Source organism: Pogona vitticeps, chromosome 1, assembly GCF_051106095.1.
Source record: "Pogona vitticeps strain Pit_001003342236 chromosome 1, PviZW2.1, whole genome shotgun sequence".
NCBI lineage: Eukaryota > Metazoa > Chordata > Lepidosauria > Squamata > Agamidae > Pogona > Pogona vitticeps.
In genome coordinates, this window is record NC_135783.1 from 171,391,076 (window position 1) to 171,407,302 (window position 16,227).

Consider the following 16,227-nt stretch of genomic DNA (forward strand, 5'->3'; position numbering starts at 1 on the left):
AGAAATGTCAAAAAGTACCCAGCATTTGGTTAAGGGAAGGCAGGTGACACAAATTCCATACCCTGGAGCTTTATAGAGCTGAGCTCTTTGTTAGGCACCAAAACTATACTGTAGCAGCCCAGGAAGAAATGGAGCACAGGATTCACTGCTGCTTCCCTAGGCTGGAGCGGAGAGAATTTCAGTGACCAAAGGTGCTCTGAGGTGGTCCACACCATTTCTTTTACACTCTACTTCTTGAACCTGTTTTGTGCTGCCAGCATTGACAGGTTTCTTGCACCTCTTGAGGTTTATGGACATATGCTTCATGGTTTGAGTCAGGCCAGGTGTGCAAAGCAGTACAACTCCATTCAGTTATAGAATCTCTTAATTAAACCAAGCTGATAAGCTACCCTGTGACATGGCCTGGCTTATTAAGCAAAGTTTCCAAAGCAAAGTTTCAATCTAAGACTGAAATCCCAAACCCATGTGGCAGTTACTTACCCAAATCAAGAGCTGCACCAATACTACATTTCCTTTCCTGCAAGCCAGATGTAAAGCTGAACGCCCATCCCCATCTCCACAGGTTTCATTTACTTCTTCTCGTGTCCCATGGGCAAGAAGCAGGATGACAGTTCGCAAATCTTCCTCTGCAGTTGCTCTAAGCAGGTGTTGGCCTAAGGAAAGCTCTAAGCATTGTAGTGGAGCAAGAAAGAGCTTCTGTTCGTATTTTGCCCGGATCCACTGCTCCTTTTCTTCCCTAGTAAAGCAAACATACATGTTATTCAGTATAGGCCCATCATTATACTGGTACTTTAATTTTCCAATCTGACACCTGGCTTGGAATTGCTCTGGATGTTAAGACTTTAAAAATGCACAATTCTAATGCCCCCCATCCCCCTTTTTAAATGACTGGATATATTTCTTTTGTGTTAAGCAAAAATATCAGGAGATCAGAGGTCTACATTAACGGCATAGGCCTCAACAGTGAAGGACGTATGAGTAGGAAAAAAATGCCTAGTACAAATACAACACAACACAAATTTATGCCAGAGGACAGAAGTATGTCATTGTTACATGCTCTTAGGTTGGAACTGACTTATAGTGACCCAAATAGGGCTTTCAAAATAAGTGAGATATTTAAGGTGTGGTTTTATCACTTCCACTTTCCCAGTGACTTTGCATGGCTAAGTGGGGGATTCAAACCCTGGTCTTCAGAGTCCTAGTTGATCACTCTGCCCATTACACCACACTGGGTATCTGGAGCAGAAGTATATGTGCAAGATTTGTTGTCCAGACAAAGACTCTGGAGAGCATCTGGGTCAAATAACAAAGTTTTCACTTGCTCAAGGAGATACTGAATACCTTCTTATGAAAGCTCTGCAAATGTCAAACTGTGTGCAGTAGACCCCAACACAAGCCAAACCATGTAAAGGGATTGTCACACACCCCCAGTCCCGCTATTTGTTTTTCCACACAACCCAGGTTCACTTTTGGGTATGACATTTACTTTTCAACCCTTTTCGCTGCCATCAGAGGATTTATTCCTCACTCTATCAAATATGACTTTAAAATCAGTGTTATTCAATAAAACAATGTTTATTTAAGTGTTTATAAGTAAATCATATATAGTAAATCATGGATGGTCTTATTTTATTTATTCAATAAACTGTGCTTTGATAACATTTATATTTGCTTATTTATAATCAAGGTATTTATTCATTTCTTATCTTGTTCTCTATCTCTCTATTCTTCTCTAACACAATACTGGTCCTAACTGCCTAAACTGTTTTTCTCAAACTAATATCCTTAACTGAAGTCCCTAACTGAAGTCCCTGACTCTAACTCATATCCCTAACTCTAACTGATCTTTAACTGCCTTCCATTCCTCTTATATTTCCTTAGTTCCGCCTCTTCTGTTCAACCATTGGTTGATATATCAAGGTTCCACTGTATTGGACAGGAGGGGTTATTGACCTGTCCGTCACATGGATACTGGCTTTGCCGCTCAGTAGAAACCAGCAGACATTCCCATTACTGCATTTAATAGCCAGTACAGCAGAGTCATTTACCACCTTACACAAACACTTCCCATAAAATTGTGCCAATTTTCAGGACATAGCTGTGTTAGTCTGTTTCAGTGACAATAAAAGCAGAACAGAAGTCTTGTGGCATCTTCCAGATGAACAATTTTATTATAGCATGAGCTTTCATGGTTTACAGTCTGCTTCTTCAGACACATAGATTATGCAGACACCAGGTTTATATGCGGTGTACTATAGGTTGTGGAGATGAAAGCGGCATCAAATGAAATGAGAAACAGAAAAGGATGTTGCTTGCCTGTAGCTGTGTTTCTCTGAGTGGCCATTTGTGCACTCACTCACATCTATGTTTAATATCTGTGCAAGGGCAGAGCAGGTGGAAAGCTTCTAGAACTCAGTTAGGGCTCCCACCTTCCACTCAGTTCCTTAAGGCTGACAAGATGTGGAGCAAAGGAAAGCAGCAGAGAGGTGGTTGCAAAAGTGCACAAATGACTACTCACATAAATACAGTTACAGGTAAGCAATCCATTCTCCTTCTTAGTTACTCACCAAGATTCACGCATATGGCTGAACAGCTAGCTGTAAGCACCAGAAGGAGGATGCTTCCTTATTGACTCAACATGAGGATGGCATGGCTGAAGGCCACTTGATTTCTGGGACAGGTGTCCAGGCAATAATGACTATATATATAGGGAGGATTGAGACCATGTTACAGACTTTCAAACCTCCTCAAGGGGTAATCCTTTGAGGAAGGCTGTAGTAGTTGACAAGGGTCTGGTTGAATAAGCTGGGAGCTACAGTGGCAGCTGAAATTTGACAAACGGGTAGGTGAGGTGGGTAGTGGTGACTATGCACTGAGAGACTCACTGGACCAAAGCTCAGCAGCCTTTACTCCAGCCCACGTGGCCGACTAAGAATCTGAGAGATCTGAGATGTATTTGGTGTGATGAACATAAAAAGTGAGAGCTCTACAAGCATCAAGAGGATGAGGAGAATGTCCTGAGAAGAAGTCAAAGAATGAAATGCATAAAGAATAATTGGCTGGTTGACTTGAAAGGAGAAGATTGCTTTAGGAAGAAAGGATATATCTAGCCGAGGGAGATGAAGTCCTTATGTAATTGATGGAATGGAAGGTCACATCCGAGTGTAACCAGTTCACTGTACAAACTGACAGCAACAAAGGGCTTTGTTTTGAAAGTGAGAAGGCAAGGATCATAGGTGAGAGGTTCGAAAGGATCTGACATATGGTGTTCCTGACAGATGAAAGAAAGAAACAATGCTATTTAACACAGTAGGATCAGCAGGTAGACGGCTTGCATGCACTTTATATTACATGGAGAACATCCAGGAAAGGGTGTCTGAGGCTGGATTCTCCACAATGAGAAGAGGGCTTGAGGATGTGACAGGTCCGCAAAAGAAAGAAGGTTGAGTTATTGCCAGATGGAAAGATAGTCATGGCTCTTCATCATGGGGTCCATGTATGCACACAGAGGGGTCCAAAGCTGGGTCTGCGCAGGTGCGCAACCCCTCTGTGTGGATTCATGGATCACCACTCAAAAACAATAGTTATGTAAATAACCAAGTCTTCAGCGGATGAGGGAGAATGGGAAACTTCAGTTGCCTTGGCAATCATTGCATTAAATTTATTGTTTCTGCTATTTTTAAATGCAAATATCATTTTTATTTGTTACAATAAGATGTATTTGTGAGCATTTTTATTTTAACATATTTTTCCAAGTTTGTATTTATCATATCATATCATATCATATCATATCATATCATATCATATCATATCATATTATATTATATTATATTATGAATGCAAGTTTTTCTTAAAAGAGAGCTGCCATATTTGTAATTTGTGCAATCCATCTCTGCACAAATTTGTGGCCTTTAACTTTGAGAAGCAAAGCACACACAAAAAGCAAGCGCAGAAGGACTGGCTGATTGCTTTAAAAGATGCAAATAATCCCTTCAATGCTTTAAGTCCCAGGGAACAAGCATAAGCTATCATCTTTTTGTGCAATTTGCATTAAAGTGTTATGTTATGCAATTTTGCTTAATATGTGCAAAAATTACTCTCCACTTATCAACTGTCACAAAACACCTCACTAAGTGAAGAGGAGAATCATTTCTTTTTCCTCATGCATTGGGACAGGCAAGTGAAGATTTACATCCCTAATGAAGAGATAGGATTTCATAAAAGAAGTTGCTTAAAATCTCTTGACTCCTCACGAGTTTCTAATATAAGTGCAGACTATTTAAAGGAACAAATTGTAATCAGTAGAATAACTTCTTGGAATCACGATCTAAATTTCAGTAATATTCAAAGAGCAGTGTTTCAAAGAAACCATATACTAACAGAGATTGATCCTAAGTAAATTTCCTTTTAGAGACACCCTTGCTCATTGTGATAATCACTTTAAACAGAAAGCATCAAGCAAGGAAGTGTGGTAATACATTGGGTTTACTTCTTCAAGTATAAAAAGAAAATGTCCTCCAAGTTTTTGTAGCAAGACTCCTAGTAATGTGGTGTCAGGTTAACTTTAATTTGGTTTTCAAATGCTTATGTAAACAGGTCCTTTGCAAGGTTAAACTGGATTAGTTTTGCATCACTTCCTAGTGAGCAGGGGGTGACCTTACCATAACCCCTGTGCATACTTTCACACAAACCTTTCTACATCAGGCACTTCCCAAGAGGAACAGATTTACTCTATAGAGGACATCCCCCTTCCCCAAATCCATGGAACAAAATAGGCTTTCTGCCCTTTATACACTTAAACCAAAACTAAGAACAAAAAACAGAAGAATTAAAGGAGTGTTGTTACTTCATGTAATTTTGATAAAAGCACTAAAAAGAAGATTGAGATATTATTAAATCATCTTTCCTCATGTTTTCAACATAAAATCAAAAACAAAATTTAAATAGTCAATAGGAAAAGATACATAATAATATGCTCAGAGATATTTTCTAGGACAACGTTATTGTTCTCCAAAAAAAAGGAAAAATACAAATTTATGAGGAACAAATGGTAACTTTACTATTGTCTTACATAAATATTCAGACAATATTTATTTATTTATTTATTTATATCCGACCTTTCTTCTTAAAAAGAACCCAAGGTGGCTTACATCATTAAAAAGACAGTAAGTAGAAGCTAATATATGTGTGTACATCCTTAATATATGAAACATATAGAAACTAGTAGACTTTGCAAGCTGCCCATGGAAGACTATCAAACAAAATCAAATCGAAGCAAAGCAAAGCATTTCAAAACAATGGATACAAGCTCAGTTTGGAAAAGTAGTTTTCTGGACTACAACACTCAAAATCTCCAGGGAACATATTCAGGAAGTAGTAGTAGCCCTAGAATAACTTTTCCAGCCTCTGGAAAATAAACATATATATTGCTCAGGGGCTGATTGTATTACATGTTCATTCTTTTATTTATTCTTTCAAAATGCCAAATGACTGGCAGTGAAATAGTACATGCAAATAATCCAGAAATATTTTACAAACATACCCCATACCAATAATAATAATAATAATAATAAAAAGAATTGTGGCAAAATAAAAAGATGATATTCCCCTGTTAAAACTGAAAGCTGAGGTGAGAAAACATATGGAAAAGAAGGCTGTCCTTAAGACATCTAGGCTGTTATGTTATTTAGGGTTCATTGAACTTAATTCAGAAGTAACAGCAACTGATATACATCCAGTAACATCAGCATCATGTCATCTTTTGTGGCAAACTGCAGAATGAAAATCTGAAAATGTCTAGATCAACCAAATTTTCAAGGCTCTTTTAAAGAGTATGTTACAGTAATTTTGTCTAGAAGTAACTGAAGTGTGAATAACTATGGGCAGACCTGCTGGTAAACCAATGCAAAATTTTTAAACCTTAATTAGTAAACAGGAAATAATAACACAGATGAAACAACTATTTAATAGGAGAGGAACAAGAGATCATGCAACAGAGGATAAATGTACAACACTTGATGTATCTGGTCATCAGCAGCTTAGTTTTGGCTTATTGACCTGAACATATAAACAGTCTGGATATATTTATTGTTTTACAGTAAAAGTCTTACACCTGCCCTATTATTTAACTAGGCGAAGGTATACAGCAGCAAATAGATATTAAATCATTTAAAACACTTCTCTATAATAGGTGGTGAATTTTTTTTCCAGGTTGGGGGTTCAAAACAGTGGGCACATATGAACATTTTCCCATGAAGCATAAAAGATGCACCACTCAGTCCCCATGCAACAGGTGGCAAGGCACAGAGCACTATCGTCTGTGAAATGATTTAAAAGTTAATAACCATTAAATATCTTGTTATCTCCTATAATAACAGGTATAGAAGCTCCAGTTGGATGGAGTACTCCTCCAGGGCAACACATTCACCCTGTGGGTTGAAAGTTTCCCATTCCTGCTCACTAACAAAAACAAAGGAGGAGGCGACAGCAGCAACTCAAAACCACACTGTCATAGAAGTGTTTTGTTTTGTTTTGTTTTTAAAAAAAGACTAATTGAAACTGCAATAAAACAACCCACTGAAGGCGTTCTATTACGGAAGTTGCTAATGAAGCTGTTACATGGGCTTCCCTTGAAACGGAGTTCCAGAGCCTGGGCACAGCCACCAGCTATGTTTCTACAAGACAGCCTTTGAAGATGATCCCAGTAGGTGGGCAGACTACACAATAGCCTCAGCTTGCTACATAAATAGAAGCACATCCGAGTTAACTGAACAAGCAGGTGCCAAAGATGCTGCTCTAACTATACTGTCTTAGTTGGAGTGGATCTGAGTGACTTCATCCACAAAATGCCATGCAAGCTGGTCACAGTGGGTTACCGTACATGGAGCAGGCTGCTGAGTCTGCCTTCTTTTTAACCAGGAGGTACTTGGGACGATACTGAAATTGCTGGCTTTGAGTAAGTTTTCTGCAATTTTGGTGGGAAAGTCTTCATTATCATAGAGCAGGCTCTAATATAAGCATTCATTACTTTTCTATCTTGTTTACCATGCATTTTCCAGAAGCACCACTCTAGTCATCCTCGCTGCCACTTCATTGCTGCCAGCACCTCAGATCACCAATCAGTTAACTTCCCTCCCCACTGAGACAGAGAATGTTCAGAAGTAATTATGTCAACATCCAGACCATCTTCTTTTCCAAGGCGTCAAGAGAATTACCAGTTTCTCAGAAGGGAAAATCCCCAAGAGGCATCAAAAAGCCATAGCTCCTCTCTCTGTGAGCACTGTTCCATTTTCAACCTTCCCCCCTCCCTGCTTCCATTTCCTCATTCTCTCATCCCCTGCCCCATTTTCTCTCCCCCAGAATCTGTAGCCATGATGGCAGAGGCTGCTGGTGGCTGCTATCTCCCAGCTAAACAGGCTAAATAATGAGCATGCCAGAAAGAATGCATGCCACATAGCTGGGCCTGAAAGGTGCATGACAACACTCAAAGGGGGAAGGATGGGTTGTTCTAAGTAGAAACAATTGCTGCAGACTCCACCCCCCCCCCCGATTTAAACCATAACACCAGTTATATATCGATCTATAAACCAGTGTGGACACCCTTTGAGAATGGAATCTTATTCTTTCTACTCAGAAGCCCTATTGTCTTCAGACAGGATTAGTGTCAGGTAAAACAGTTCAAGATTGTAGTCTGTGTTAGCTTGGGGGTTGTAAAAAAATGCATCCAATGGAAAGACATTCTCTCTGCCCTTTAAAGGATCTTGATGCCAACTATTTTTACCCATACCTCTGTAATACTTGCACCAATGTGCCTGCGTTTTTCAGGTAATTTATACAGAGGAACCTCTAGGGAACCTTAGAATGATAGTGCTTTCTCAAATAAACACTAATGATATCCTTATGTTTTGACAGAAGTGGATGATGAGTTGGCACCCCATTTTGAAAGATTTTTTTTAAAGGTGCCTAGCACAAAACACCTTGCACTGCTTATCTTTGCTTATTTATTTTGTTTATGCCCTGCCCTTCCCCCAATACTGAAGAAACATAAGAACAAGGAGAGGAAAGGTCCTGAACTGAGACTCACCCCCTCCCCCTTCTCCACTTCCCAGATAAGTTCCACCTGTGAGTTTTCTTCTGTATGCATTCCTGCTATACACTGTGCCACCCTGAGCACTCCTGCTGAAAAGAAAGTGAGACTCAGTTCTATAATAAGGAAAATCAACAATCAAATAATCCATTGCCAAGCCAGAATGGGTATTACAAAAGCAGAAGCATCTCTAAGCAAAGCATTTGTAAGAGCAGCACATGTTAAACAACTGGGAAATGGACATGAGAAAAGATAAAAGAACAATTAAACTTATTTATTATTCCTAAGTCACAGATTTTGCATAAGGCTCCTAAAGGAAACCAACTGCCAAGCAAAAATAGAGCTGTGTTTGCATTACTCTGGATAGTTTTTACATGGGACTTGGCTGGGTATGCCCAGATTTCATCTCTGTGAACTATGGAGATAGTGGCCGTAGACTGGGTCTTACTGAACATGATGCATTTGAACTTAAATCATTCAAGGCAGAATCTTTTGTTCACCGGACACTTTAGGCTGAAATCTTAGGGCCTTTCCTGGAGGATATCTGATTCATTGTACCCATTTCAAACCGAAAACCATGGCACAGAAAGAAACATTAAGTATTTGCCTGACAGCTGAATCTTATGACTGGGATCCACAGATTATTTGGGTTCAGATTTCTCTTCCCTGAGGAAGGCCAGTCCAAGAGCAGTCAGCACTAGATCACTTAACCTCATTCCAATCCCCTTGAGGATCACTGCTCACATACCCTGTTAGCTAATGAGCTAAAAAATGAATTATTAGAGCAGTCTGCAATAAGCAGAAAAGAGGCGGCATAGTGCTTCATTTTGGCTAGTGCTGATGTACTTTTAAATAAATCAGTTGTGTAAAAGTCATGAAAAAATGAGAGGAAAAACAACAGATCAGCAAAGAAACCTCTAGAAATGAGCCTCTTTCTAGAAATGGCAGATACAATTTTACATATGTACAGTACTGTACTTCTCTGGACCGGTAAAATGGATTAAGACTAACACATTACAGTGTGGCGTATCAAAATTCCCACAGCTCTAGTACAATCTTGGGAATCAGGCATCACCTTTTGAAGGGTAAAACTATTGGTACGACTTCTCAGGAATCTCATTCAAAACATCTTCCAAACATTTCCAAACACTTCACCTGAACAGCACATATCCAAGTAGCTGCTACTGTGGCTACGTCAGACAAGTAACCATTAATGCTAACAAGCAGAAATACAGTTAATTAGGCCAAGCAATACTTTGTAAAAAGCAAATCTCTTTTTCTTTTAACCTGTTATTATTAGACAGCTGAAGCCTTGTTTATAACAAAGGCCCGATATAGCTGGATGCAAATAATCATGCCCCTGCCTCTTCTATGCCAAAGAAGTGATGATGCATTAAAGCTTGACAAAACAGCACCATCAATTTCCTGGCTTTAATATGCATCTCTACCATCAACACTAAGCGTCTTTTAATGCAAATAATAGAAACTGGGCCCTGTTTTAAATTCTGCATATGGACTACACAAAAATAGTACAAAAGCCTTCCATCTATTTAGCTCCTTGAAGATAACATCCAATTACTTAAATTACTCTACCATTCACACTATATCATTGTCATCTGAAAACAAATAAACAAGAAAATGTTGGTATGCGGGGGACAGACAGAACTGGAGAGAGAGGAAAACATGGCAAGGAGACACACAGGAAATGCAGTTTTGTCATTTTGCTCCCCAAATGTAACTATGCTTTGCAATCAGCACATGTCAGAGACTAAATATTCAGTGATGAGTTCATTTCCCAGACAGCTCAAATATATTTTCAATGCAGACTTATAAAATCTAGACTCTAGATTACTTCAACTGACAACATGTTGATTCCACTTTAAATGTTTATCATACCACTTAACTTTCCCTTCTGTCCTTTCTTCTTCTGTCCAAAATATTTTACTGAATTTTTTCCAATGATGGAAAACTCACATTTTGGTCACTTTGCGGTTAAGAATATATGGCTACCATATACTGCTATCCTAGTTCTAACATTTGTTACCTCTCTGTGATATTTTGGTTTTACATATACAGTATTCATCATATAAATTGATTTTCTATACTCTTTTGAGGCATGTTCATAGAAAATAAACAGAGACCATTTCACGCAACAGGCAGAGGTGACCCAGGGTTTCATACTGAGTGTACAATTAACAGGGAGCACTGGGTAATCACAATTCCTCGAGGAGAATGTCTGTACAATACCCATGTTGGAGCAAAAGCTGCAGACCTGGCTTTTCCATCTGCATTTCTAAGACCAATATCGGCACCCAGTGGTGCAGTCTTCCACTCTCCTCTCCCACAACATTAGGGGAAATCTTCAGGTGTTCTAGTGTTATTATGTTATGATGCCTTTTCCCTGATCCTGATATGTGGAAAGGAAATGGGAGGATGTCCAACATCAGTAAGTAAGCATCATTATCAAAAGTATCCCTGGGTCATAACAGTGTAGGGATAAGGTGAACTGCAGGCTGCAGTTAACAGACAGTGCCTTGATAAGCTCTCCCCAAGCCCTTTCTATGTGAGCAGAGAGGAACTTCCTTCTCCCTTCCAAAGAAGGAAAAGAGGGAGCTCTTGAATTCATCATATGTTGTATGTTCTCTCCTCTCTCTCTCTCTGTGTGTGTGTGTGTGTGTGTGTGTGTGTGTGTGTGAGAGAGAGAGAGAGAGTGAGTGTGTGTGTGTGTGTGTGTGTGTGAGAGAGAGAGAGAGAGAGTTGTGAATGTATGGGTGCTGATCAGTGGTGTAGTTTTGTCCCCGAGGTGATGGGTTGGGGTGTTGAAAAGCCAGCACTTCTCCTGAAGCCAGGGTCCTGCAGGGTCCCTTCCTGTCAGCTCTGACTGCTTCCCTGAGAGACCCATACCCTCTCCTTAGGCAGCTGGCAGCTCTTTAGACTGGCCCTACCTTGAAAACCACCCTCCTTTAGTGTCCTGTAAGGGCGCCAGGCTCCATCAAAAGCAGTGCTCACCCCCGGTCTTGCCCACCTGCTTGCTAGATTAGGATGGCCTGGGTGCTGCCTGGCTTTTTGTGCCCCAGTCTCTGCCTGCACACATGCAAGGTATCTATCAAATCCAGAAACTGAGTCATCCTGTACCTCACTCACAGGGCTGCTTGGAAAACTTTGTTTCTCTCTCCCTTACTAAACTTCCCTTGTAGGTGTATGTTTCCTGATGTCCTTACTGCTGAGCCCTGGAGAAAGAGGTCCAGGCAGGTCCTATATCTAGTTGCAACTAAATCATAATTTGAAGCATTGGAATGTGTGAATTCAAGAAGGGGGTGGCATGTAGAGTGTGTGAGTGTGTTTGTATGCACGCACACACACAAGTCTCAAGAAGGGACGCCACACTTCTGAATTTGCAGCTATATTACAAGCGGTGATGACTCAAGAGTAAGAAATTGTGTGTATGAATGTGGAATGGCTCCCGCCCTGTCCACTTCCAGCTCTGGTGACTGGTGCCTACTTATACACCCTCCAAAGGAACATGCCCCTTAAAGAAAAAAATGTTGGCTCCCACCAACAACATGTAGTGCTTTTTAAAGATGCATATTTCCTTAATATACTGTATGTCAAGTGAACATGTGGTCATATAGGAGCCCTAAGAGTTTTTAATTCTTTAAAGATCTAAAAAAAGAGAAAAGAGTGATGAAATGATTTCCTTATAAGTAAATAGTTAAAAGTAAGCAACCGCTAAACATTTAAGCTATACAGTGATGCTAAAAAGTTATTTTCATTTGGTAATCATGTAACTAAGTCTGAAATTTTTAAAAAAATATATGGCCTACTCCAGACTTGATAAAATTGTCTCCTTCATCATCCTTTAGATGTCTTAACTCAATAATTCAATATTTCAACTATTTGTCAACACAATATACAGTTCTGATTTAAATTTTTATTTAAAATATTTTTTACTCTGGCTTTCTCCTTGAAAAGGACTCAATGTGCCTTACAACAGTGAAAAACAATATTTAAAGCTGAAAACAATGAGTATACAATGGTGGTTAATATCATTAAAAGACAACATTAGTATCTCATAATTCAGAATTGGAATTTTGTTTAATATTGTAGGAACTAGCAGAATATGTTTGACAGTGTCCTGTGAGCATTTCAATATATTATTTCTGGTGTTGTTTTCTAACAGATTGTTTTCTGGAACAAGTAAGGAAGCTTGGAGACATGGGAATAGCAGGAAGGTGAGCCAAATTCCTTATTGTAATAACAAGTGAAATGGACTGAGGTGAGGGGGAGAAGGGGGGGGAAGGAAGAGAGAGAAAGGGCTAGCAGCAAGGAATTTCTCAAAGAGTCTTCCTGCCTCAAGCAAAGCAGGAACTGGAAGGGAGGCATGGAAGAAGAGTTGGGAACAATATGCTGAGTAAACAGAGGGTGCTTCCTCTCTCCCTCTCTCGCTCTGCAGGAGAAGCCCCTAGTCCTTAGCAGTTGGCTGCTTCCTTTGCATGCATGCCTTCTCTTTTCTCCTCACCAGCGTTGCTAAGGGGAAAAGAAGCCCAGGCCCTCGAGGGAGACCACTCTCTAGCAAACAAGAGGGAGGCAGACAGCAAACAAAGACCAATGGGAGTGTGTTCCCCAATTATTGAAAGCTTAAAAAACCTGGCCACTATAAATTGGGTATGCTGACAAGGCTCCAGAATTGATGTGCACGGGCAATGGCAAAATAAGTACATTCCTCTTGCCTCTATGTGTTTTCAAACTGGCAGCCTTTTTGAGATTAAAGAACAGAAAATAAAAACTAATTAAATAGGCTTCTTTCTATTTTGAAGGCAGACTTTTCTTCACCGGTCATTCAAGTGAATGTATTTAAGAAACATGCAGAGAAAAGAATTTTTAAGTGCTTTGCTTAAATACAAATAGAGTCCTGTAGGATGATGCCTCACCGTACATGTATGCTTTAGGGTTTATGTTATGTGTGAAATCATGGAAGGAATTGTCTGTAGGTCTGATGAAGTTCCACCTACCTGGAACAATGAGAACGGCCTTTTTTTTAAGCAAAATAATTAGTTGGGTGTAAACAGATAAATGGATAAGTGACACCACAAGTCATAGGACATACAAACACACTGGGCTCAATCCAGATGTGCACTTAGTGGAGATTCACTCCTAGTGGAGAAAAGGAATCAGAAAGAGATGTTTTACAGATCCCTTCTTCCCTCTGCACGCTCCTCTGACTCCAAAATTTGATCCAGAGAGGTGGGGATTGAATAAAACAGTGTGATATGCCAAATTGGGAACTATTAAAGAAATGGTGCATAAGAGACAACTGCCTGTTTTTTCTTCGGGAAAGCTACACTGGATCCTGGTCCCCTCTGAGATAAAAATAGGCCTTTTGCCTTTGGAGGGTCAATTTTGATGGTGCTCAAGGATTTAATACCATAGTATAAAATAGGGATGTGCACTAGATCTAGTCAAATGCCAAAAGACAATCTGGGTTATTTGTGCATTTCTAGAAAGATAACAATGTGCAGCAAAGTTTTCAAAGGGGAGAATGACTCCCCCACTGATCCTTTCTGTTAAATTTGGCATTTATGGGATTAAAATGTTAACATTAAATAGATATAATACTGTTAAATGTGGGGAAAGGGGAATTGAAACTTTCAGTACCTTGTAAAGAAGACTATGAGCTGGCACCAATGAAGGAAAGTATTGGCAGTATGCTCTTTAATAAACATTCCTAATCTTTTCTGCTGCAGTCATTGAATTAAAATCTACATACTCTTAAAGTTTACAAGACTTGTTTCTGCAGCCATCCAACATCCTTTATCGTCATAGCCACAGAGCAATAATGGGCTGCCACGCCATTAGTTTGTGATCCAGGGAAGAGAAGTGGCAGAAAGAGAAAGGACAAAAAATGTAGAGATATGTCTTTTGTTTTTTTTAAAATATTTCTTTTTGAACCAAAATGTTCACTTTTTCTTCAATAAATCTACTTTTTGTGTTGATGTACGACAAAAGAAAAGGCTGAGAAAGGGAGAAGATGAGGTACAGTTCCAGATGGTGTCACGGAAGAGCAGGTTCTCTGCGCTGTCCTTCTGAGAAGGAATCAAGAAAGACCTTTGCCTTTTAAAAAGTTGATCCCGTCCTGTGTCTGTATTAGGAAGTTGCTCTGCTCACTGGCAATATTGGAGCTTTTTCCTGGCAGTTGGAAAGAGGAAGGGGAAATAGGCAGGGGAAAAATAAATTATGGCATCCAGCTCTGGACTGCTGCTCATCTGGCCAGAACCTCTTCTGTTCTGCCTGCACCACAGGGCTTCCTCAAGACTTTGGGACCTGAGTTACAATCTATGAGCTGGTTTTGCCATTTTCATTTTCCCATTTGGGGAATGGGTTTTTTTTTTCTTAGAGATTTGGAAACACACAAATCCCAACCTGCATACAGACAAGGATTGGTTGTAATGTCTCCAGAAGGACACAGGGCAGTTTAGACACCAACCTGTATGCCCTTATTTGGGCATGAGCCAGGTTGGAGGGGCACTGCAATCCCTTGTACAAATAATTAGATGCTCACCTTATTAATGAACTTGACCAATAAGCAAGGGTGACACATGATCTAAAAAGAGGAGGTCATCCATGGGCTACTGTACCATAAATTAACTTGTACTTCATTTAAATACAATGCTTTATTTCATAATAGTCACTTATATCACAGGTTTGTAATTCTAGAAGAGATAGAAAATTATTGGATTCAAATGCTTAAATTTGCAGAACAATGCTAGAGAAAAAGAATTAGAAGTTTATCAAAATAGGTGTATAATCTGTTTTTATAATCCTTTATATATTGGACAAAATCCTGTTGCTTAGCATAGTAAATAACACTATGGGGGGCACTGAATCAATGGGGATTGTCACATTACTGCCTGTCCTGTGGTTGTTTCACCAAGCAAAGGGCACAAGCCACATGTCATGTCGCTGCCACCAGTTGATTACATCAACACTGTTTATTATTAATGACAGAGGTCCAGGCAATGTTTCATTTTAAAAAGAACCAAATAGAAATTGTTTATTAGAGTTGATGAAGGTACAGGCGATGTTGTTAACTCTTAACAAAACATCTTACGTAATTCATCCACCCTCAACTGCCAATCCTCTCTCTCTACTCCCAAACTCCAAATTCCCAAATCCTCCTTTTTTCTCCCCCTCCTGCAGAGACTCTTATATCTGGTGACTCTGCCTCTCCAGCACTCTCATTGGTACATGCAGATAGCTCATTAATATTCATGACCTGGGCAGACGCCACAGGGATTTAGTGAGTAATCTTCTCCATAAATTCCATGGATTCAAAAGGTCTACTCTGTGACTTAAAGTAGGTCTATTTGACTCAATGGAATTTACAGAGATGACTCACTGAATCCTCACTAATTCAGTGGGCCTACTCTAAAGCAATTTATTATGCTAAGCAACAGGATTTTGGTCATTATGTCTCATGGGATTAAGGTAGTACAAGACAGGTATATGTTTTTTAAAACTTGGTAAAGCCAAACTGTTGAAGAAAAATGGAAGTCTAGATTATAAATGAGAGACAAAGTCTCAGGATGTAAAAAGTACAAGCAAGCTCTTTATTCTGTATTTCTTTAGTTAAAAAGCTCTGCCTCAACACGTTTCAGCGAAGCCTTCTTCAGGAGCTGAGCATAATACAAAACCACACATTAGATATTGAATCATTCATATTTTCTTTTTAAATTATATATATATATACAGTAGTAAAGTCTGTGCTTAGTATAAATGCATGTATTTATATAAAGTTGAGAGTCCCCAGCCATGTAGGGGTGTGTGTGTGTGTTAATCACAATAATAAACATAACAATCATCACCATATTCATGAAAATGTACAAAGACAAATCCTGCCAAACTAATTTGATCTTGTTTTTTGATCAGATCATCTCCTTGATAGACAGAGGGAATGCTGTAGACATAGTATATCTTGACTTCAGCAAAGCTTTTGAAAAAGTGCCCCATGATATGCTGATGAGCAATCTAACTAAGTGTGGGGTGGATAGATCGTGTCAGGTGGATACACAATTGGCTACAGAATCGTACTCAGAGGGTGATGATTAATGGATCCTTCTATAACTGGGAGGAGGTAACAAGTG

General features: G+C 39.4%; 1 protein-coding gene across 10 annotated transcripts in view; it reads right to left on the reverse strand.

Moving 5' to 3' along the window:
* Positions 1 to 16,227, reverse strand: part of AGAP1 (ArfGAP with GTPase domain, ankyrin repeat and PH domain 1) — a 528,918-nt gene that overhangs the window by 11,522 nt on the left and 501,169 nt on the right. For 9 of the 10 annotated variants that reach the window (XR_013537918.1, XM_072977375.2, XM_072977373.2 and 6 more), the window contains one exon: positions 481 to 736. Coding sequence is in view for 8 of the 10 variants with exons in the window: in XM_072977375.2 (XP_072833476.1) it covers positions 481 to 736 (256 nt within the window). In the remaining 2 variants the exon portion in view is untranslated. Of the gene's footprint in view, positions 1 to 480; positions 737 to 16,227 lie in introns of those variants that run through there. The other variant, XM_078378836.1, reaches the window with a different exon arrangement.